This window comes from Kogia breviceps, chromosome 5, assembly GCF_026419965.1.
Source record: "Kogia breviceps isolate mKogBre1 chromosome 5, mKogBre1 haplotype 1, whole genome shotgun sequence".
Classification (NCBI taxonomy): Eukaryota; Metazoa; Chordata; class Mammalia; order Artiodactyla; family Physeteridae; genus Kogia; species Kogia breviceps.
The window spans coordinates 80,218,668-80,241,940 of record NC_081314.1 but is presented as its reverse complement, the minus strand read 5'-3'; the positions used below and the strand labels follow the sequence as shown (position 1 = coordinate 80,241,940).

Sequence of the window (23,273 nt, the reverse complement as noted above, 5' to 3'; positions counted from 1 at the left end):
TACTAACAGCCATAAAAGGGGAAATCGACAGTAACACAATCATAGTAGGGGACTTTAACACCCCACTTTCACCAATAGACAGATCATCCAAAATGAAAATAAATAGGGAAACACAAGTTTTAAATGATACATTAAACAAGATGGACTTAATTGATATTTATAGGACATTCCATCCAAAAACAACAGAATACACTTTCTTCTCAAGTGCTCATGGAACATTCTCCAGGATAGATCATATCTTGGGTCACAAATCTAGCCTTGGTAAATTTAAGAAAATTGAAATCGTATCAAGTATCTTTTCCGACCACAATGCTGTGAGACCAGATATCAATTACAGGAAAAGATCTGTAAAAAATACAAATACTTGGAGGCTAAACAATACACTACTTAATAACGAAGTGATCACTGAAGAAATCAAAGAGGAAATAAAAAAATACCTAAAAACAAATGACAATGGACACACGACAACCCAAAACCTATGGGATGCAGCAAAAGGAGTTCTAAGAGGGAAGTTTATACCAATACAATCATAACTTAAGAAACAGGAAACAGCTCGAATAAACAACCTAACCTTGCACCTAAAGCAATTAGAGGAAGAAGAACAAAAAACCCCCAAATTTAGCAGAAGGAAAGAAATCAAAGATCAGATCTGAAATAAATGAAAAAGAAATGGAGGAAACGATAGCAAAGATCAATAAAACTAAAAGCTGGTTCTGTGAGAAGATAAACAAAATTGATAAACCATTAGCCAGACTCATCAAGAAAAAAAAGGGAGAAGACTCAAATCAATAGAATTAGAAATGAAAAAGGAGAGGCAACAACTGACACTGCAGAAACACAAAAGATTATGAGAGATTACTACAAGCAACTCTATGCCAATAAAATGGACAAACTGGAAGAAATGGACAAATTCTTAGAAATGCACAACCTGCCAAGACTGAACCAGGAAGAAATAGAAAATATGAACAGACCAATCACAAGCACTGAAATTGAAACTGTGATTCAAAATCTTCCAACAAACAAAAGCCCAGGACCAGATGGCTTCACAGGCGAATTCTATCAAACATTTAGAGAAGAGCTAACACCTATCCTTCTCAAACTCTTCCAAAAGATAGCAGAGGGAGGAACACTCCCAAACTCATTCTGTGAGGCCACCATCACCCTGATACCAAAACCAGACAAGACGTCACAAAGAACACTACGACCAATATCACTGATGAACATAGATACAAACATCCTCAACAAAATACTAGCAAACAGAATCCAACAGTACATTAAAAGGATCATACACCATGATCAAGTGGGGTTTATTCCAGGAATGCAAGGATTCTTCAATATATGCAAATCAATCAATGTGATAGACCATATCAACAAACTGAAGGAGAAAAAACATGATCATCTCAATAGATGCAGAGAAAGCTTTTGACAAAATTCAACACCCATTTATGATAAAAACCCTGCAGAAAGTAGGCATAGAGGGAACTTTCCTCAACATAATAAAGGCCATATATGACAAACCCACAGCCAACATCGTCCTCAATGGTGAAAAACTGAAACCATTTCCACTAAGATCAGGAACAAGACAAGGTTGCCCACTCTCACCACTCTTATTCAACATAGTTTTGGAAGTTCTAGCCACAGCAATCAGAGAAAATAAAGAAATAAAAGGAATCCAAATCAGAAAAGAAGAAGTAAAGCTATCACTGTTTGCAGATGACATGATACTATACATAGAGAATCTTAAGGATGCTACCAGAAAACTACTAGAGCTAATCAATGAATTTGGTAAAGTAGCAGAATACAAAATTAATGCACAGAAATCTCTGGCATTCTTATACACTAATGATGAAAAATCTGAGAGTGAAATTAAGAAAACACTCCCATTTACCATTGCAACAAAAAGAATAAAATATCTTGGATTACACCTACCTAAGGAGACAAAAGACCGGTATGCAGAAAATTATAAGACACTGATGAAAGAAATTAAATATGATACAGACAGATGGAGAGATATACCATGTTCTTGGATTGGAAGAATCAACATTGTGAAAAGACTCTACTACCCAAAGCAATCTACAGATTCAATGCAATCCCTATCAAACTACCACTGGCATGTTTTACAGAACTAGAACAAAAAGTTTCACAATTTGTATGGAAACGCAAAAGACCCCGAATAGCCAAAGCAATCTTGAGAATGATAAATGGAGCTGGAGGAATCAGGCTCCCTGACTATACTACAAGGCTATAGTAATCAAGGCAGTATGGTACTGGCACAAAAGCAGAAATATAGATCAATGGAACAGGATAGAAAGCCCAGAGATAAACCCACACACATATGGTCACCTTATCTTTGATAAAGGAGGCAAGAATATACAGTGGAGAAAAGACAGCCTCTTCAATAAGTGGTGCTGGGAAAACTGGACAGCTACATGTCAAAGTATGAGATTAGAACATTCCCTAACACCATACACAAAAATAAACTCAAAATGGGTTAAAGACCTAAATGTAAGGCCAGACACTATCAAACTCGTAGAGGAAAACATAGGCAGAACACTCTATGACATAAATCACAGCAAGATCCTTTTTGACCCACCTCCTAGAGAAATGGAAATAAAAATAAACAAATGGGACCTAATGAAAGTTAAAAGCTTTTGCACAGCAAAGGATACCATAAACAAGACCAAAAGACAACCCTCAGAATGGGAGAAAATATTTGCAAATGAAGCAACTGACAAAGGATTAATCTCCAAAATTTATAAGCAACTCATGCAGCTCAATAACAAAAAACCAAACAACCCAATCTAAAAATGGGCGGGAAGACCTAAATAGACATTTCTCCAAAGAAGATATACAGATTGCCAACAAACGCATGAAAGAATGCTCCACATAATTAATCATTAGAGAAATGCAAATCAAAACTACAATGAGATATCATCTCACACGGGTCAGAATGGCCATCGTCAAAAACTCTAGAAACAATAAATGCTGGAGAGGGTGTGGAGAAAAGGGAACACTCTTGCACTGTTGGTGGGAATGTAAATTAATACAGACACTATGGAGAACAGTATGAAGTTCCTTAAAAAACTACAAAAAGAACTACCATACGACTCAGCAATCCCACTACTGGGCATATACCCTGAGAAAACCATAATTCAAAAAGAGTCATGTACCAAAATATTCATTGCAGCTCTATTTACAATAGCCAGGACATGGAAGCAACCTTAAGTGTCCATTGACAGATGAATGGATAAAGAAGGTGTGGTGCATATATACAATGGAATATTACTCAGCCATAAAAAGAGACGAAACTGAGTTATTTGTAGTGAGGTGGATGGACCTGGAGTCTGTCATACAGAGTGAAGTAAGTCAGAAGTAGAATAGCAAATACTGTGTGCGAACACATATATATGGAATCTAAGAAAAAAAAAATGTCATGAAGAGCCTAGGGGTAGGATGGGAATAAAACACAGACCTACTAAGCATGGCCTTGAGGATATGGGGAGGGGCAAGGAAGGGTATGCTGTGACAAAGTGAGATAGTGTCATGGACATATATACACTACCAAACGTAGAGTGGATAGCTAGTGGGAAGCAGCCGCATGGCACAGGGAGATCAGCTAGGTGGTTTGTGACCAACTAGAGGGGTGGGATAGGGAGGGTGGGAGGGAGGGAGACACAAGAGGGAAGATATATGGGAATATATGTATATGTATAACTGATTCACTCTGTTATAAAGCAGAAACTAACACACCATTGTAAAGCAATTATACTCCAATAAAGATGTTTTAAAAAAATCCAGAACAATTAACAAAGTGGCAATATGAACATACGTATTAATAATTACTGGGCTTCCCTGGTGGTGTAGTGGATGAGAGTCCGCCTGCCGATGCAGGGGACACGGGTTCATGCCCCGGTCCGGGCAGATCCCACATGCCGTGGAGTGGCTGGGTCCGTGAGCTATGGCCGCTGAGCCTGCGTGTCCGGAGCCTGTGCTCCGCAACGGGAGAGGCCACAACAGTGAGAGGCCCGCGTAACGCCAAAAATAATAATAAAATTACCTTATATGTAAATGGATTAAGTGCTCCAACGCAAAGAAATATACTGGTTGAATGGATACAAAAATAAGACTTGTATATATGCTGTGTACAAGAGACCCACTTTATTATTTTTTTATTTTTGTTTGCATGTGTAGTTTATTCTTTTTTATTGCCAAGTGGTATTCCATGGTATGGATGTACCATCATTTGTTTAGAACATCTTACTTGTTTTCAGTTTTTTGCTATTACAGATAAAGCTGCTGTGGATAACTGTGCACAGGTTTTTATGTGGAATAAGTTTTCATTTCTGTGTCATAAACTCCCAGGGGTATGATTACTGAGTTGTATGGCAAGTGTATATTTGGTTTTTAAAGAAACAGCTAAATTCTTTTACAGAGTGGCTGTATCATTTTATATTCCCACCAGCAATGTATGTGTTTTCCACAAGCTTGCCAACACCTGTTTTTTTTTTTTTTTAACATCTTTATTCAACATCTGGTATTGTTGCTGTATCTTTCATTTTAGTTGTTCTAGTGGGTAGGTAGTTATATTTCTTCATGGTCTGCATTTTCCTAATGGTTAGTGATGCTAAACATCTTTTTATGTGCTTATTTGCCATTCGTATATTTGCTTGGGTGAGTTGTATGCTCAAATGTTTTTTAATTGAGTTTTTTTTTTTTCTTTTCTTTTTTTTTTTTTTTTTTTTACTGGGGTATAGTTTTTTTTACAGTGTTGTGTTAGTTTCTACTTTACAGCAAAGTGAAGTAGAGTTCCCTGTGCTATACAGCAGGTTCTCATTAGTTATCTATTTTATACATATTAGTGTATATATGAAGAGACCCACTTTAAATATAGGGACACATACAGACTAAATGAGGGGATGGAGAAAGGTATTCCATGCAAATGGAAATCAAAAGAAAACTGGAAAAGCAATACTCATATCAGACAAAATAGACTTTAAAATAAAGACTGTTGTAAGAGAAAAGAAGGACACTACATAATGATCAAGGGATCAATCAAAAAACATAGAACAACTGTAAATAAATATGCACCCAACATCAGGGCACCTCAGTATATAATGGTTCATCCATAAAAGAAATCAGTAGTAACACAATAATAGTGGAGGACTTTAACACCCCACCTACATCAATGGACAGATCCTCCAGACAGAAAAATCAATAAGGAAGCACAGGCCTTAAATGACACATTAGATCGGATGGAATTAATTGAGATGTTTATAGAACATTCCATCTGAAAGCAGCAGAATACACATTCTTCTCAAGCTCACAAGGAACATTCTCCAGGATAGACCACATCCTGGACCACATAGGAAGCCTCAGTAAGTTTAAGAAAATTGAAATCATATCAAGCATCTTCTCTGACCACAACGTTATAAAATTAGAAATCAACTACAAGGAAAAAAAACCTAAAAAACACAAGACATGTGGAGGTTAAACAATATGTTACTGAACAACCAATGGATCACTGAAGAAATCAAAGAGGAAATTAAAAAAATACCTAGAGACAAATGAACACGAAAACACAATGATCCAAAACCTATGGGATGCAGCAAAAGCAGTTCAAAGAGGGAAGTTTATAGCAATACAATCTTACCTCAGGAAACAGAAATCTCAAACAACCTAACTTTTATACCTAAAGCAACTACAGAAAGAAGAACAAACAAAACCGAAAGTTAGTAGAAGGAAAGAAATCAAAAAATCAGAGTAGAAAAAATGAAATGGAGATGAAAAATCAATAGAAAAGATCAATGAAACTAAAAGCTGGTTCTTTGAAAAGATAAACAAAATTGATAAACCTTTAGCCAGACCCATCAGGGAAAAAAAGGAGGTCTCAGATCAATAAAATTAGAAATGAAAAAGGAGAAGTTACAAAGGACATCACAGAAATACGAAGGATCAGAAGAGACTATTACAGACAACTATATGGCAATAAAATGGACAATCTAGAAGAAATGGACAAATTCTTAGAAAGATACAAGCACCCAAGAGTGAACCAGGAAAAAGTAGAAAATATGAACAGACCAATCACAGGTACTGAAATTGAAACTGAGTAAAAAACTTCCACCAAACAAAAGTCCATGACCAGATGGCATCACAGTAGAATTCTATCAAATTTAGAGATGAGTTATCACCTGTCCTTCTGCAACTCTTCCAAAAAATTGCAGAGGAAGGAACACTCCCAAGCTCATTCTATGAGGCCACCATCACCCTGATACCAAAATCAGACAAAGATACCACAAAGAAAGAAAATTACAAGCCAGTATCACTGATGAACATAGGTGCAAACATCCTCAATGAAATACTAGCAAACCGAATCCAACAATACATTAAAAGGATCGTACACCATGATCAAGTGGGATTTATCCCACTGGATGCAAGGATTTTTCAGTATCCATAGATCAATCAGTGTGATACACCACATCAACAAATTGAAGAATAAAAGATCATCTCAATAGATGCAGGAAAAAAAAAACTTTTGACAAAATTCAACACCCGTTTATGATGAAGACTCTCTGGAACCTGGGCATAGAGGGAATCTACCTCAACATAATAAAGGCCATATATGACAAACCCACAGTGATAAAAAGCTGAAAGCATTTCCTCTAAGATCAAGAGGAAGAGAAGGATTTCTACTCTCACCACTGTTATTCAACATAGTTTTGGAAGTCCTAGCCATGGTAATCAGAGAATGAATCTAGGAGCTGACTGAGACCCTCTCCTTTGGGACACTGATAGGTCTTGGCATACCCTCGGGTACTCGGAGCTAATTACAAATATAATAGGCTGCTTTGATGATCAAAAGATTTGAGAAACAACTAGGAGCTAGGGTAGGGTTGAATGACAAGTTTCATCTCATATATGAGGCCACTCCTTTAAGACCAGCTGAGACAGTTTCATGTAATGCATAGAAACCAACCCAGAGTCAAGCAAATTGAAGAAACAGAGGCATATGTTCCAAATGAAAGAACAAGATAAAAGCCTCAGGAAAAGACCTAAATGAAATGGAGATAAATAATTTACCCAATAAAGAGTTCAAAGTAATGGTGATAAAGATGTTCCCGAACTCAACTTCAACAGAGATGGAAAATATATGTATTAAATAGTCACAGAGCTGAGGAATACAATAACATAACTGAAAAATACACTAAAGGGGTTCAGACTAGATGAAGCAGACTAGACGAAGCAAAGAAAGGAACTTGAAGACAAGGCAGTGGAACTTACCCAATCAGGACAGCAAAACCAAAAAAGAATGAAAAAAGTGAAGATAGCTTAATTGGACTTACTGGACACATCAAGTAGACTGACATTCTCATTATAGGAGTCCCAAAAGAGAGAGAGAGAGAGAAAGGAATAGAAAACTTGATGAAATAATGGGTGAAAACTTCCCTATCCTGGGGAAGGAAACAGACATCCAGATGCAGAAAGCCCAGTGTTCCAAATGAGATGAACCCAAAGAGACCCTCATCAAGACACATTATAGGGCTTCCCTGGTGGCACAGTGGTTGAGAATCCACCTGCCAATGCAGGGGACATGGGTTTGAGCCCTGGTCTGGGAAGATCCCACATGCTGCGGAGCAACTGGGCCTGTGAGCCACAATTACTGAGCCTGCGCATCTGGAGCCTGTGCTCTGCAACAAGAGAGGCTGCGATAGTGAGAGGCCCGCGCACAGCGATGAAGAGTGGCCCCCGCTTGCCACAACTAGAGAAAGCCCTCGCACAGAAATGAAGACCCAACACAGCCATAAATAAATAAATAAATAAGACACATTATAGTTAAAACACCAAAAGCTAAATACAAGGAGAGAATCTTAAAAGCAGCAAAAGAAAAACAACTTGTTATGTACAATGGAACCCCCATGAGACTATAGCAGATTTTTCAGCAGAAACTTTCCAGGCCAGAAAGTAGTGGCATGATAATATACAGTGCTGAAGGGGAAATAAAAACTTGGAACAAAGAACTCTACCCAGCAGAGTTATTCAGAATTGAAGGAGAGAATTTTCCAGATTAGCAAATCTAAAGGAGTTCATCATCATTAAACCAGCCTTACAAAAATGTTAAAGGACTTCTTTAAGCTGAAAAAAAGGGTGCTAATTAGTAACAAGAAAACATAGGAAGGAATAAACTTCACTGAAAAAGGTAGTGGATCAACCACTTAAAAGGTTAAGAGACAAAAGTAGTAAAAATAATTATAACTACAATAATTACTTAAAGGACATACAAGATAAAAAGTTGTAAAATGTGACATCAAACATATAAAAACCTTGTGGAGGGAGTTAAAATGTAGAGCTTTAGAATGCAATGAAACTTAAGTTGTTATCAACTTAAAATAGACTGTTATGGATACGAGTTGTCATATGTAAGCCACATGGTAACCACAAAGCACAATCCTGTAGTAGACACACAGAAGATGAAGAGAAAGGAATCTAAGCATACCACTAAAGAAAGTCATCATAGCACAATGGAAGAAAACAGAAGGAGGAAGAGAGACTCAATAGATGCAGAAAAAGCATTTGAAAAAATTCAACATCCATTTATGATAAAGACTCTTAACAAAGTGGGTATAGAGAGAACTTACCTCAACCTAATCAGGACCACAGCTAACATCATACTGAAAAAGCTCTGAGATCAGAAACAAGACAACAATGCCCACTTTTGCCACTTTTATTCACGTTAGTGGTTGGAGAGCCTAGCCAGAGCAGTTAGTCAAGAAAAAGAAACAAAAAGCATCCAAAAGGAAGTAGTAAAACTGTCACTATTTGTAGGTGGCATATTATATATAGAAAACCTTACAGACTCAAAAAAGCTGTTAGAACTAATACACAAATTCAGTTAAGTTACAGGATACAAAGTCTAAAATCTGTCACATTTTTATACACTAACAATCAGAAAGAGAAATTAAGACAACAATCCCATTTACAATTGCAACAAAAAGAATAAAATACCTACAAATAAATTAACTAAGGAGCTGAAAAACATGTACACTAAAAACTATAAGACAAAGACATTTATGAACAAAATTGAAGACAAAGATAAATGGAAAGATATTTCATGCTCATATACTGGAAGAATTAATACTGTAAAGATGTCCAGATTACCCGAAGCAATCTATAGATTCAGTGCAATCCCTATTAACATTCCAATGGCACTTTTCACAGAAATAGAACAAAAAATCCTAAAATTTCTTTGGAATCACAAAAGATGCCAAATAGCCAAAGTGGTCTGGAGAAAGAACAACAAAACTGGAGGCATCACACTCCCTGATTTCAAATTATATTACAAAACCATAGTAGTCAAAACAGTATGGTATTTGCATAAAAACAGACACATAGATCAATGGAACAGAATAGAGAGCCCCCAAATTAACCCACACATATATGGTCAGTTAATTTTTGACAAAAGAGCCAAGAATATACAATGGGGACAGGACAGTCTCTTCAATAAAATGGCCTTGGGAAAACTGGTTAGCCACATGCAAAAGAATGAAACTGGACCACTATCTTACACCATACACAAAAATTAATCCAAAGTGGATTAAAGATGTGAATGTAAGATCTGAAACCATAAAATTACTAGAATAAAACATAGGTGGTAATCTGCTTGACATAGATCTTGGCAATGATTTTTTAAATCTGATTCCAAAACAACAAAAGCAAAAATAAACAAGTGGGACTTCATCAAACTAAAAAGCTTCCACACAGCAAAGGAAACCATCAACAAGATAAAAAGGCAACTTACTGAATGATAGAAGATATTTGCAAATCACATGTCTGATAAGGGGTTAGTATCCAAATATAAAGAACTCATACAGCTCAATAACAATGACAACAAAAAATCAGATTAAAAAATTGGCAAAGGATCTGAATAGACATTTTTCCAAAGAATATGTGCAGATGGCCAACAAGCACATGAAAAGATGCTCAACATTGCTAATCAGGGAAATGCAAAACAAAACCACAATGACATACCATCTCCCACCTCTTAGAATGGCTATTATCAAAGCTTTTTCTGTATGATCAAACAAAACAAGGATGCCCACTATCAAAAGACAAGAAATAGCAAGTGTTGGTGAGGATGTGGAGAAGAGGGAACCCTTGTGCACTGTTGGTGAGAATATAAATTGGTGCAGCTCCTATGGAAAATAGTATGAAGTTTCCTCAAAAAATTAAAAGTAGAACTGCCATCTGATCCAGCAATTTCACTTCTGGGTATTTATCCAAAGAAAACGAAAACACTAACTTGAAGATATATCTGCACCCCCATGTTCGTTGCAGCATTATTTACGATAGCCAAGATATGGAAACGACCTAAGTGCCCACTGATGTATGAGTGGATAGAGAAGATGTATATATATACAATGGACTATTACTCATCTATTTAAAAAAAAAAATGAAACCTTACCCTTTGTGACAATATGGATGGATGCCCTTGAGGGTATTACGCTAAGTGAAATAAATCAGAGAAAGACAAATACTATATGATTACACATATGTGTAACCTAAAATCAACAGAAAACAGATTGGATGTTCCCAGAGTTGTGGGGTAGGGGTGGATGGAACGGGTGAAGGGAGTCAAAGGGTACAAACTTCCAGTTATAGAGTAAGTCCACGAGGATGTAACGTACAGTATGCCAACTTTGTTAATATAAGTATATAGCATATTTGAAAATTGCTGAAAGTAGATCTTAAAAGTTTTCATCACAAGAAAAAAGTTTTGTGACTATGTAAGGTGACAGATGTTAACTAGACTTATGATGATCAGTTTATAATGTATCCAACTCATGATGTATACCTGAAACTAATGTTACAAGTCAGTTACACCTCAATAAAAATTTTTTTTTTAAAAAAGAACAGAAAAGCCAGAATTAAGAATTAGGGTTTGGGGCTTCCCTGGTGGCGCAGTGGTTGAGAATCTGCCTGCCGATGCAGGGAACACGGGTTCGTGCCCTGGTCCGGGAAGATCCCACATGCCGCGGAGCGGCTGGGCCCATGAGCCATGGCCACTGAGCCTGAGCGTCCCGAGCCTGTGCTCCGCAACGGGAGAGGCCACAACAGTGAGAGGCCCGCGTACCACAAAAAAAAAAAAAAAAAAAAAAGAATTAGCGTTTGTACGTAATCTAAGCACTTGGCGGGGCTGAGGGGAAAGGCTGGCTCACACACGTGGTCAGGTTAGATGCCTTGTGAGGACTTTTCCAACAGCATGTCACAGTGCTTCTGCGATGTACACTACAATTGTCTTCAATTGTGAGGCAATTTTTATCGTATTTTATTTGCTACTGAACCATTTTTGGCCAACATAGGAAATTTCTTTGTTTTTTGATGCTGTTAAAGTATAAATGCTCTAAAATTAGACATTGAAAAGGAGTTGGTTAGTATCTATCCCCACTGTGGAGGTCTCTGACCAATCCAAGGAGTCCCTTCACCTGCTTTTATTCACTTGCTCTGTAGAAGGGGCGTGGTAAACAAGAGCATATTTTTATTTAAAGCAGGTTAGATACTTTTCAGAAAAGTCATATGACAGGTTTTCTGATTTCCTTTATTAATTAAACAAACTTTTGTGGTTTTGTAGGTGATAATCTCGGCCAGCAATACAACAGCCCACAAGAAGTGATTGGCAAACGAGGTTCTGATATCATCATTGTGGGCCGGGGCATAACAACATCAGCTGATCGTCTGGAAGCAGCCGAGATGTACAGAAAAGCTGCTTGGGAAGCTTATTTGAGTAGACTTGCTGTTTGAGTGTCTTGGATACGTTTTTGTGAAGGCCTTGAAGATACATGGTCTCCTGAGATGCCACTGGCTTGAAATAATAAGCAGCCTTTAATACTACTTGGATTCTTCCACTCCTGTGTGGAATGACTTCTGGAGTTACCATGGCACACAGGAAATATTCAGTGACTTATAATCACTGCACTGTCACTATAATCAGTTCATCTTCAAGCTGTCTTTTATTGAGACTGATGTTGGTTAGGCAATCACAGGCCTGTCCTGTTAGAATCTTCCACATTTGAGGAAGTCCCCCATCTCTAGATCAGACTTTTTGATTCTTTGAATTGCCGTGAGACAGAAATTTTAGGTCATGAAGAGGCTAAAACCAGTGCAGCATTTCTTGTGTCCTTTATTCTGTGTCTAATGTGGTACCCTAATAATATTTAAATAGTAGCTGTTCTCCTCCTCTTCTGCTTAAAAGTAATAGCCCAGGTGTCCAAGTGGTGCTGGCTCCCAGCACCGCCGTTGCTCACTCACTGGAGGGCCCGGCAGGAAACAAGAGATGACTGTAGCTGAGCCCCGGAAGCCAATATCAGGCTTTCATTTCAACATGGAGAGGGCTTCTGACTCAGTTCTTCCCCGGGGCAGCAATTTAAACCTGTGCTGAACCCGTCACTGATTCCTTCTGCCTTATTTCTATTACAAATGGACCAGCTTCTCCTTCATTTACTTAAAAAGACAGCAGCGTCAAGAGGTCTAAGGTTTCATTTGGAGGTTTGCTTGAGGATCCTACATGATTGTCCCAAACGCCGTTGACAGAGAGGGATGTCAGCCTTCACATTTAGAAGTGAAGAGAAAGGAGCCCAGCAACAGAGCTGAAGTTTTTGGGTCTCCACTGTGGTGGGGCTGGACACTTCACACGTGTGGCAGTTAGGCAGCCTCTCACTTGGTCCCCAGTGCACTTTCTCCTAGAAATTATTCTCAGTTTCTGGACAATTCCCATGCTCCGATACTGATACAGATTTTCTCCATTTTTATATTTCTTTGGTCTGCTCAGGAAGCATCTTAGAGGGAGGGGAGTGAAGGGTGTGGGCTTAGGTGATCATTTTGAAATGGCCTGGCTGCACATTCAAGGCCCTGGGGTTCTAGAGCAGGCCCAGGTGGCAGTTGCATTTGAAGGCTCTCAGTTCCGATTCCACCAGCACACTCCCGATTTGCCGTTCTCATCTCGATCATGCCTACAAGCAGTGGCAGGTGTCAGAGGACACTTGTCATTTCCTCAGGATGACAGCTGTTCCCATATCTGACTTTCCCACTCTTCAACTTTCGTGAGTCAGAAGCCTGTTAGGTCAAGTCGGGTGCTTATCTTGGAGTCTACACTTAACAGCTTCTGCTCTGAAGTCCAGTTGAGCTTCGGGTCCCAGTGCTGCAGCTCTGGAGAAGTTCCCGCTGGGAAAGGCAAATTATCACGGAATAAGGCTGGGAGGAAATGGAAGAGGTGTGGCCTCGGGGCTACTCTGGAGGAGCTGAAAGTTAGGAAGAGGTGGAAATTTTTCTAATAACTTATGGGAATTTCTTGGATATGTTAAAAGTCCTGGTGACCTCAAGGCCGAGAGACCTTAGCAGTAATGTCCTGAGGTCTCAAGTGCCCACTTAATGGACTCACTGGTTCTCGCACTTCGGCATGCGTCAGAATCTCATTAAATCAGATGTTGGCCCAGCTCCAGCGTCGACTCTGGGTAGTTCAAGGATAGGACATGAAGGTTTGCATTTCTAACAAGTTCTCAGGCAGTGGTAATGCTGCTAGTACAGGGACCACACTTAGAGCATCACTACCCTGGTTAGTCACATTTTTCTTCTGCAATGAAATGGTCTTGGGGGTCTCTCTCTTGCTGAGAGCAGGAGAAAAGTCCTGCCATAAGCAGTTCTGTTACTGAAGCTTACTCAGGGCCCCTTCTGGGTAACTTGAAGGGAAATCAGAGGAGCATCAAAGAATCACCTGGGCCCCACCATCAGAGATTCTGTTTCAGCAGATTTGAGGCAAGGCCTGGAAATCTGCATTTCAACAGGTACTTAAGCTTATTTTGATGTTTCTTGAGACTAAGCCCAGCACAGACAGTCTGGAGTAATAAAACTAGAGCACAAATTGATCGAGACAAGACAAAGAAGAACTTGGCTGTCTAGGACCTATGAGGGGACTATTCATCATAGAAGCATTTTAGAGGCATTTAATAGTTTAGCCCTTTCTCAGTCAAGAAATATTTACAGAGCATGAGCTCTGAGCTTACAACACCGGCCCTAGTGAAGAAAATGGGAACAGTCTTCACAGGGTGCCCAGAACAACATCTGTAAAACTAATGGGAGTGGAGAATATCAATACTGGCCTCCTCCAGTACTCTGGGTGTTTAGTAGAGCATAAGCCAGTCAATGTGTAGTGCCATAGAACCTAAGAAACCTGGTCCGCTCTCCTTACTTTAAAGCGACAGAAGTATAGTCGCTTCACCAAACAGTGAAGGGATCAGCTCATGATCAGCTTTTGAGCAACACAGGCCTGGGGCCTCAGACCCAACTCATCCTCACTCATGGTGATGTGGACTGTCTACAGTCTCTGGAAGAGGGCACGGAGGGTGAGGGCGGCAGCCCGAGGACACGCAACACTCAGCCAGCTCTCCTAGCACAGTGCTGCCATGCCTGCGTAGGCAAGGCCCAGAAGCACCACCACAGACTTTGCCAGGAGCTCCAAAGAAGAGAACAGATACGGGGTATCATCTCCTTTGAGGTGGGTGGACACAAGGAGCAAGAGTGGGGAGGCTAAGGACTAGGGCGCGTACCCACTCTGTGTGTATGTGTGTGTGTGTGTGTGTGCGCGCGCGCGCACGTATGTACACATCAGAGGGCCAACTGGATGTTTCTGCCGTGAGAGGAGCTGAGGTTTCTGACAGCCTATCTTGGTCAGTGGAATGCTGGCCCATAGGTGCAGTCTGTGGCCTCCTATCAACCACGGGTTTGCTGCTACGTGCCAGGAGTGGGCAAAAGAAAGAAAATACCTGAGGAAATCCAGCAACCAGGCGAGGAAAGCAAAGAAAACCACCTGAAACAGGTGTTAGCTCCAAGAGAGCAGGGATTTCACCTCGTGTTCAGTGCAGTATCTCTGCACCTGCAACGGGCCCAGCAATGTTTCTGAATGAATGCAAGCGTAGGTAGGTGCCTTCTGGTGAAGGGGAACTGCCACAGGAAGCAGACCTGCTTCCGAATAACAAAAACAAGATGACAATTTGTGTGTTTTGGGGGGAGGGGGGATTAAAATGAAATTTTTCATTTTGAATGTGAAAATGTGATGGAAAAATTTTAAGATGGTATGATTATATTCAGAACTACATCTGTGGGCAAGAAGATCAACTGGAGGAAATACCAAAATTCAGAACAAAGGGACGAAATACCAAAATTCAGAACAAAGGGACAAAGAAATAATGAGGGAGTAGATGAGAGGCTTACAGAACACATTCCTGAATATAAAGAGGAAAAGACAATGGGAGGACAGGAAATATTTACAGAAATAACTGAAGAAATTTTCCCCAGTTTGAAAAAATACTTGAGTCTGCAGAAGCAAAGGGCCCAGTGATTTCTAGGCAGGTGTTGTGGACAAAGGCATACACCTGGGCACATCCTGTCAAAATTACTGAACTTCAAAGATGGGAAATTTTACAAACATCTAGAGCAATAAAATACTTGGAAAGTGAAAGGAATCCAACTAGTAGCAGACTGTCATCTGTAACACGGGAAGCTTGGAGACAGGTAGTGACATCCACAGACCCTGAGAAAGGCCTGTCACAACCAGGAATCCTGAGCCCAGCCACGTGGTCCCCTGTCGGGCTGTAGCAGCCTGGTTGTGAGTGTTCATGGTGCACCTCAGTGCGCTGACTCATATCGACACCAGTGAGTGAGAGGCACTGAGCATGTGCCTCTGAAAAGGCTCCTTGAGGGAGGCCGGGAGTGCAAGGCAGAGTAGGGGTATCTGGCCAATAAAAATGGGACCTGTCAGTCGCTGAAGCAGTGACTATATCCCAGAATCTTAGGAAACTGATTTTGGAAGCTCCTTAGAGATCATCTAATCTGATCACCCCATTTCACAGATGAAATTGAGTCCCATTGGGAAACGATTCACGCAAGGTTACAGAAGAGCCAATTACAGGCAGAGTAAGGACTAGAATCCCTGTGGTTACCCTCAGATTTGATACTTTTGTTATTACGCTTTTTATCCCGTTTCTGTAAGGTAGATACATTCAACTTTGTCCCCCTTTCTATCAACATGCAGATACATACTATACATATAATGTTCTTTCACCATTTAATCAAATATTTATTGAACACAGGGAGTGAACCTGACATACATCGTCCCAGTCATTACAGAACTTAGTTTCCAAACTAAACTTTCAAAAGGACTTCATACCATCCTAAGAGACAGCAGCCAGTCTTTCCTTCCCCCTCAGTCACAACTTCATTACTACCAGGATTCAATAGAAAGTACCAAAACAAGTGGCAATTCTGTTAACGTCCCCATCCTTCCTTCCTCCCTGAATCCATACACTTTGCCTTACGACTCAGCATTTCCTCCCATTTGAGGTGGAGAGCATTTCCACAACCCACTGATGTTGGACTCAGCTGTGTAGGTTTCTCTGGCCAATGGAATGTGGGGGGAGGGGTCAGGGTCCCAGTTCCGAGTCTAGACTTGTGTTTCTGCCACCAAGAGAAGAGCATGCCCTGATTAGCCCACATGTCCCAGGAGAATAAGAGCGGAGCAGAGCCCACACCAGCCTTCCGCAGTCTGATGCCTGGGGGCTCCACCTGGTCCGCGAGCCTGTGAGCATGGCAACCAGTGCTCGTCACTGGACGCCATGGGATTCGGGGTGGGGGATTGTGCAGCAGTAACTAACTAATAGTGTGCTGCGGCGCCCCACGTCTAGCCCTGGTCACCGGGAGGACAAAAGCTTGACTCCACCAAGTCTAACTTCCCTGCCTTCACCTGCGGCTGCTTTCAGAGATCTCTCCAAAAGAAACAGCCACTTGACTCTTGAGGGAATACTGTGCTTCAGTAGTGAGCCCACTGTCAGCCAGTAGGTAACCGTGGACTCTGCAGTTTGCTTCCTCCACCCCTTAGCGGATGGACGTGATAGGTGTCATCAGCGGCCCTGGCTGACTGGGTATGGGCTAAGGACCAGTGGGGCAGGGATACCAAAACATGTTTTTGAAGGAATCTGGTATTTTTTTAAAAAGGGATGGGAATCAGGACTCCTTAGGGTTCTTTATTTTATAGTTAATGCTATCTTTATTAAATGCTGTTTTATTTTGGATTATAGGACATAGGATGCTATATCTTTTTTTTAGATCCTAGGACCTTTAACGTTTGTAATCTGGCTTTGAATGAATTATCAAGTGATTTTTTTTTTCCCTCTGCAATCTGTTCTCTCCATAGCCCTTCCAAGCTCACACTCAGCCTTTGTGCCTCAGGAAAGGGATGCCACAATGGAAATACAAAGAGAAACAAAACAATTAGACTATTTTTTAACTTTTAAAGTTCAAGGTCTTGACATAAGGGCTGGTTTGGAAGAACGTTTGCCTCTCTCCTTCCCACCGAGGGAGCAGGGGGAGGAGTGTTCCTCAGGCCCGGGGAGAGGAACAGAAGGTGGAGGGGTGGACACAGTCAGATACTGGGGTGGGCTGTGGTACGGAATCCCCACCCCAGGCAGGGAGGGAGGGAGGAAAAAAGAGGCACAGACAGCAGAGGAGCTCTGGGCCTCACTTTTCTAGGAGGAGCCCAGGAGAGCAGTGACGCCAGAAAACCCACCCCAGCATGGAGCGTGGCAGTGGACTTGGAGGCCACATGCGGCTGAGGCAGCCTGAGCTTCTGTGGCTCCGTATAACATGATGGAGAAGCCGCATTTCCCTGAAAAGGGCATGGGAGTTAGCTGAGAAACAGATCTGGTGGGCCTGAAGGCTCTCCCCGCCACCAGGTAGGGACATTTCAGCAGAAAGTGGTCCTGAAGAGGACAGTGATGTCTGAGCAGGTGCCGTGTGCACAGGCAGCTCTGTGGGCCGGCCTCCAATGTCATGCTGCTGCACTTAGCCTGCAGCGTGGGGCGCAGGGGACCCTGAAACGACTGTGATTAACAAGACGCTGTCCCTCTTTAACCAGTAACTTTGTTTTCTGTCATCACTTGAATAGAGATGGTGATGTTAAAAAGAAATAATAAAAATGGTTTTTGCACACCTGAATGATAGCCTGGAGAGTCTTATTCGCCTCATAGAATTTGCTCAGGGAAAAACAGCCTCATCAGTCTCCAATCTCCTTCCCCTGCTTATGCTTTTCTCTTCCGCCCTCACCCCTGCCACCTTGCTGCCCTCAGACTTCCCCAAACCCCTGTGGTCTACTCTTGGGCTGTAGCATCCCCTCTTCCTCCCTCCTGTTGCCTTCTTCCCCTTTTAAACTCCAGGTCCATGCAATAGGGGATGTCTCCCAACTCAGGTCAAGCCTACAGTCCCTGAGGCTTGAGCAGGAATGAGCCCTCAGGAACAGCTCAGCAGGCGGAGAGCAAGGCAGCCCCGGTCTCCCCATCTCTCCTGGGGCCTCTGCCCAGCTCTCCCCTCCCACCCACGTGGGACCCTCCCATGGGTGCAACTTGTGGTGGGTTCTGTTCAGTGTAGGTTTTAAAATATTGTTTTATGGTCACAGGCCAGGGTGTGAATGCCAACCATCACATACAACCACTCATACAAATATTCCATTCCCGCAGGGCTGGCTGGACCAGCAGAGAAATGAGCCACAAACCAGTGCCCGCACCAACCCATGGTCACCTCGTGGAAGAGAGTCTTTAAAGTGTTGAACTTTTATGCCAGGAATCATGAAATGTGTGTCAGTTGTCATCTTCCGTCATTTTTCCCCCCTCACTTTTTAAATAGAAAAGTTCCTTGAACTGTACCTGGATTTTTGGTCACCACGCGTATACCAGAGACTGCTTATAAGGTGAGGACAAGAGAAAAAGATTCAAAGAAGGAGGAGGGGAAGAGAGATTCTATAATCTCTCCATCTGCACGTAGAGGTACTTTGTTTAATTTCAGTAGAGATGTGCCTCCAAGGCAGAAATTCAGATGACTCTCTAGTCATACCGCAGAGTTCTGAGATAAGAAACAACAGTCTTGCTTTTCCCAGAGGGTGCAACACAGAGGAAAGAGCATCGACCTACAGTAGGGATCCCTGAGCTGGGGTCTCACTTGCCAACCTTCTCTCCAAGGGGGGGGAACCGATCTCAATTTCCTCCTTAGTAAGACGGGGAAATCCCTTCCCTGAATACCGTGAGGGTTAAATGAAGAGAGGCTGCTTTTGTCTCAGGCGTTTGATAGTCTGTGCAGGTAGGACCAATGAAGCTGTAATTGGTGAGCCTTCCAGGGGGGTTCTGAAGTCAAACCAAGATGGTAAATGGTAACCAGCTGCCCTAATAAATAGGCCCAGACCTTGTAACATGTTCCCCGTTTACACACGTATTAGCATTATTCTGACAAGGGTTCTGTAGCGTTCACTAGAACCCTGAAAGTGTCACCGACACAAAGTGCTTTTAAAGAACTCCTATCCTAGAAGGTCACCCCCTCGGCGTGTGACCCTGTGGTTACTTATGGTTACTTACAGTTTAGAGCTTGCCTTTTTTTGTTTTTTTCTTTTTGTGGTACGCGGGCCTTTCACTGTTGTGGCCTCTCCCGTTGCGGAACACAGGCTCCGGACGCGCAGGCTCAGCGGCCATGGCTCACAGGCCCAGCTGCTCTGCGGCATATGGGATCTTCCCGGACTGGGGCACGAACCCGTGTCCCCTGCATCGGCAGGCGGACTCTCAACCACTGCGCCACCAGGGAAGCCCCTAGAGCTTGCCTTTTTGCAAGAATTTTGAGGCCACTTAAAATGAAGACACTATGCAGCAGGACATTCGTCAGAAGGATCAGAAAGCGTGTGTGGAGGGGGAGGCAGGGCAAGGATAAGGGTCAGTGGAGGGGGCGGGATTCAGTGGAGAGGAGGGGGATCCCAATAAGAACTGGAGGTAGGTTCCAATTCCTGGCATTTAGTTCCCAGCCTCCTAACAATCAAGACACCAAAACAGGCCAGATTATACAAGTCCCATGCTACGACAAAAGGAAGCATCGAACGTCCCAGCACTGAACTCCGGAGAAACCAGTTGGATATGAAGACCGTCTATCTCACTGTGACACATCACCCAACCCATCCTGGAGGCGGCTCTGTCAGCCGGGGCCGGCCGGGCAGTGACCATCCCTCGCAAAGCTGCAAGATGGGCTGGAGGAACCATGCGGGCTGAGAAGAACGAGCTCTCCCTTCCCAGCACCACCACCTGTTCAAACGTCTCTCTCATTCTCCTGCCTCCACTTCCATCTTCTCCCGAGGGTCAAAATGGCGCCCCGTCCTGCCTGAGAAGTCTGGAACCCCTCAGCTGGGTGAGGACAGACGCTGGGGGGGAGGGGGAGACCTAGCCAAGCCTCGTCAGCACCCCCACCAGGACGAGAGGGACGGGCGCGCCACATTCACGGGCACGCTGACAGCCACCAATGGACAAGCTCCCAAGCGGGTCCCACACGTCCACAAGGGACGCCTCCGAGGCTCTTACCTCCTCCTGAGTTTCCTCCATGCTGCTGCCCTCCTCCTCTGCTCCACTGCCCAGTCCCAGCCAGGCGCAAAAGGGCTGCGGAAGCTGAGTCCACCAGGGTGCCCCTCTCAGAAGCAACAGGAGCCCCGCACTCCTGCCGAGAGCTCTCCGGTGAGGGAGGAGCTTTTCAGTTCAGAGATGTCACGTGAACAGAGAAAAGGACCTTCTCTCCTCCCCTCTGATCTTCCCATCTGTTAGCTGTTACCTGAAATTCATCCCAAGAGTTTCATGATAATCAACTCCAGCTTTGATCCTAATTAAGCAAATTAAAAAACACGTCTTCCGAGAAGAGGCAGCTGTTAGTTACTTTAGTTTGTCTAATTACCAGTCAACCAAGAGGAATGAGAATCCCCAGTTCTCTTTAAAAGAGTGACAGCATAATCCTGATTTGGTTAAAATTACACACATATGCAGAGAAAAAAAGACCAAGACGTAGTCCCCCAAAAGGGGGCAAGAGTCGTTACCTCTGTGTGGTATGATTATAAAAGATTTTTGATTTCTTTATGACCTCTTTATTTCCATCTTTTCCAAGCACTACTTTTGCATTAGAAAAGTAAATTGTTAAAATATCAATCGATAAAAATAAGTACCATTTGGAAATCTGTATTAAATCAACATAGATTGATATTAAAGGTAAATAGTCCCTCCCCACTCTTCCTTTCCAACAAACAAGCACATTACTGATCATCTTTCCAAACAGATACGAGTAAAGAATTTTCCAGAGACCACCAGGTGCTCCTTGCAGGGGTCCCTGCGGCCACACAACGAGGAGGTCACTCCCACCTGTGTGCTTCCACAGCCCAGCAACGACAGAAAATGCCTATCAGCCCTCGGTTTGAGAGAGCTTTGCAACCCACCTGCTCTGTTACCTGTGTTAACTGGGGGCGGTGAGGGCATGGCCAAATCACCAGAGGAAAGAAGTTAGGGAACCACACCCTGGGTCAGAATCTCAGGAGTCAGGTCTCCGAACTGCTGTTCCCAGAGCTTCCAGCAGGGGGCAGCAGGGCATTGTCAGCGACAGCTCCATCAACAGCCATCTGGTGTCACCGAGGAAATAGCCCTAACTTCCACATCCGGTGGAAGCCTGGAGCAACTCATCCTTTCTGTCTGTGGCTCAAGAACGCTGTGCCCTTACAGAGCTGCCTGATGGAAAATGAGACTTCGAACAAGTAAATGATGTGTCTCCAGGAAACCCGCAATCAAACAAAAGAGAAACCCAAAGTTTCCTCCGAAATCATATTTTTCTCAGTTTAGAAAAGTCTCAAAACTGCCATGTGTCTATTTTGTATATTTATCTACATTTGGCTTTATTCCAAAAAGGATTTAAGGCAGCTTCACCAAGTCACAAGGTCTCTGTTTCATCCTAATTACACAGGACAAAAGAAACACAGAATCTGTTCATATTTGCCCCAGGTAATAAATAGGCTGTTTACTGATAGGCATTTGTCTTTGTGTTTGCCAAAATGAAGTAAAGGGAACTTGGTCCAAGCTGAGAACAGATGAATCTGGGATGAAAGCCCAACAGCCTTGAAGTGATGCCAGAAGCAGCAAAGTGATTAGTGAAAGAGACTTTACAAAAAGGAGCAGGTAGCAGGAGGCCGGCACTGCACCTGAGACCTGGTTCTTTGTACCAGCTTGTCATTAGTTAGCCTTGTGACACATGGGAAAGCTACTGCCCCTCTCTAGCAATCTGTTTCCTCTTCTATAAACGAGGGATTCCTATTTGCAGATAACTTTTGACTCAGATACGAGAACAGAGGGGACTTAAGGGCCCTGCAGGGAAGGACAGCTGAAATGGGTTTTGTGCTTTGGGCGTACAGGACTTTGGCCGGGGAGGGCACTGGAAGGAAATTGTTGTCAATAATCATGTGCAAGAAGGGACTGTGTGTGGAAGCCACATCTTGACCCTTCTTCATCTGCACAATCAGTCCCCGCTGGGGCACCATCCACTTCAGAAAGGAACGTGCACGTCGTAAAGAGTGTCAGGCAAACACAAACTCTTTTGGTTTTAATCTTTACTTTCAATCCCAAACAATCTCTTTCCTTTTTGTTACAAAAGTACTAAACAAACACAGACAGGGGAAGAAAGCTGACATCTGCAAACTATGTGCCTTCAACAGGCGTCTCAGTAATCCCATCACCAACACCCATGTGCAAGGCAGAGACACCAGGTAGGTAATTCTCAGGAATCGGAACTATACCATAAATGCACGATCATTTTATTTCATTTAAAAATGATCAACAGGAGCAAAGCCAGACTGTGTGGGTTTTACTCACTCTGACACTCCCAAGAGCCTTCTCATCTGGCCAGACTGGAGGCCCAGCCCTCCTGGAAGGGAGAGGCGGCCTGCATCTCAGCAGTTCATTGAGACGACAAGCTGGATGTGCTGAGGAAAGCCTAGAGCACTGTCGCCGGGCTTGGAGGGGTGGCCAGGTGGCACGGCCGGGCACCTTCCTGTGTGGGCTCACTGGAAGGTCTCTGCGCTTGGCCGTGCAGGGAACCGTGCTCAAGCCGAGCAGCTGTCCAAAGCGTGTCCGTCTCTGGCTTGACCGCTTGCCCCTCCAGCCCTCTGAGGGGAAGGAGCCATCAGTCCACTGTGCCATTGTAGGATTTGTTGAACTTGTTGAAGGTGAAATCCACAGTGTGTGTGGAGATGGGCTTTCTGTACAGAGGGTTTGAAGCCTAGAGAACACGGGAGGTAAGAGGACATGTGTTAGTTCATTCGCACACGCACGGGGTTGGAGACCCTTCTAGGGTCAGTCACCCAGGAAGGCAGTGGGCCTCGCCGCGGGTGAAGGCAACAGCCT

At 42.9% G+C, this 23,273-nt stretch overlaps 2 protein-coding genes across 2 annotated transcripts in view; one reads left to right on the top strand and one right to left on the bottom strand.

The window, feature by feature from the left end:
• Positions 1–18,036, top strand: part of UMPS (uridine monophosphate synthetase) — a 60,910-nt gene extending 42,874 nt beyond the window's left edge. The window contains exon 6 of the mRNA XM_059064402.2: positions 11,624–18,036. Within this exon, the coding sequence (XP_058920385.2) occupies positions 11,624–11,793 (170 nt within the window). The 3' untranslated portion in view covers positions 11,794–18,036. The remainder of the gene's footprint in view (positions 1–11,623) is intronic.
• A 4,429-nt stretch (positions 18,037–22,465) lies between these two features.
• Positions 22,466–23,273, bottom strand: part of ITGB5 (integrin subunit beta 5) — a 116,013-nt gene continuing 115,205 nt past the window's right edge. The window contains exon 15 of the mRNA XM_059064370.2: positions 22,466–23,148. Coding sequence (XP_058920353.1) covers positions 23,053–23,148 — 96 coding nt within the window. The 3' untranslated portion in view covers positions 22,466–23,052. The remainder of the gene's footprint in view (positions 23,149–23,273) is intronic.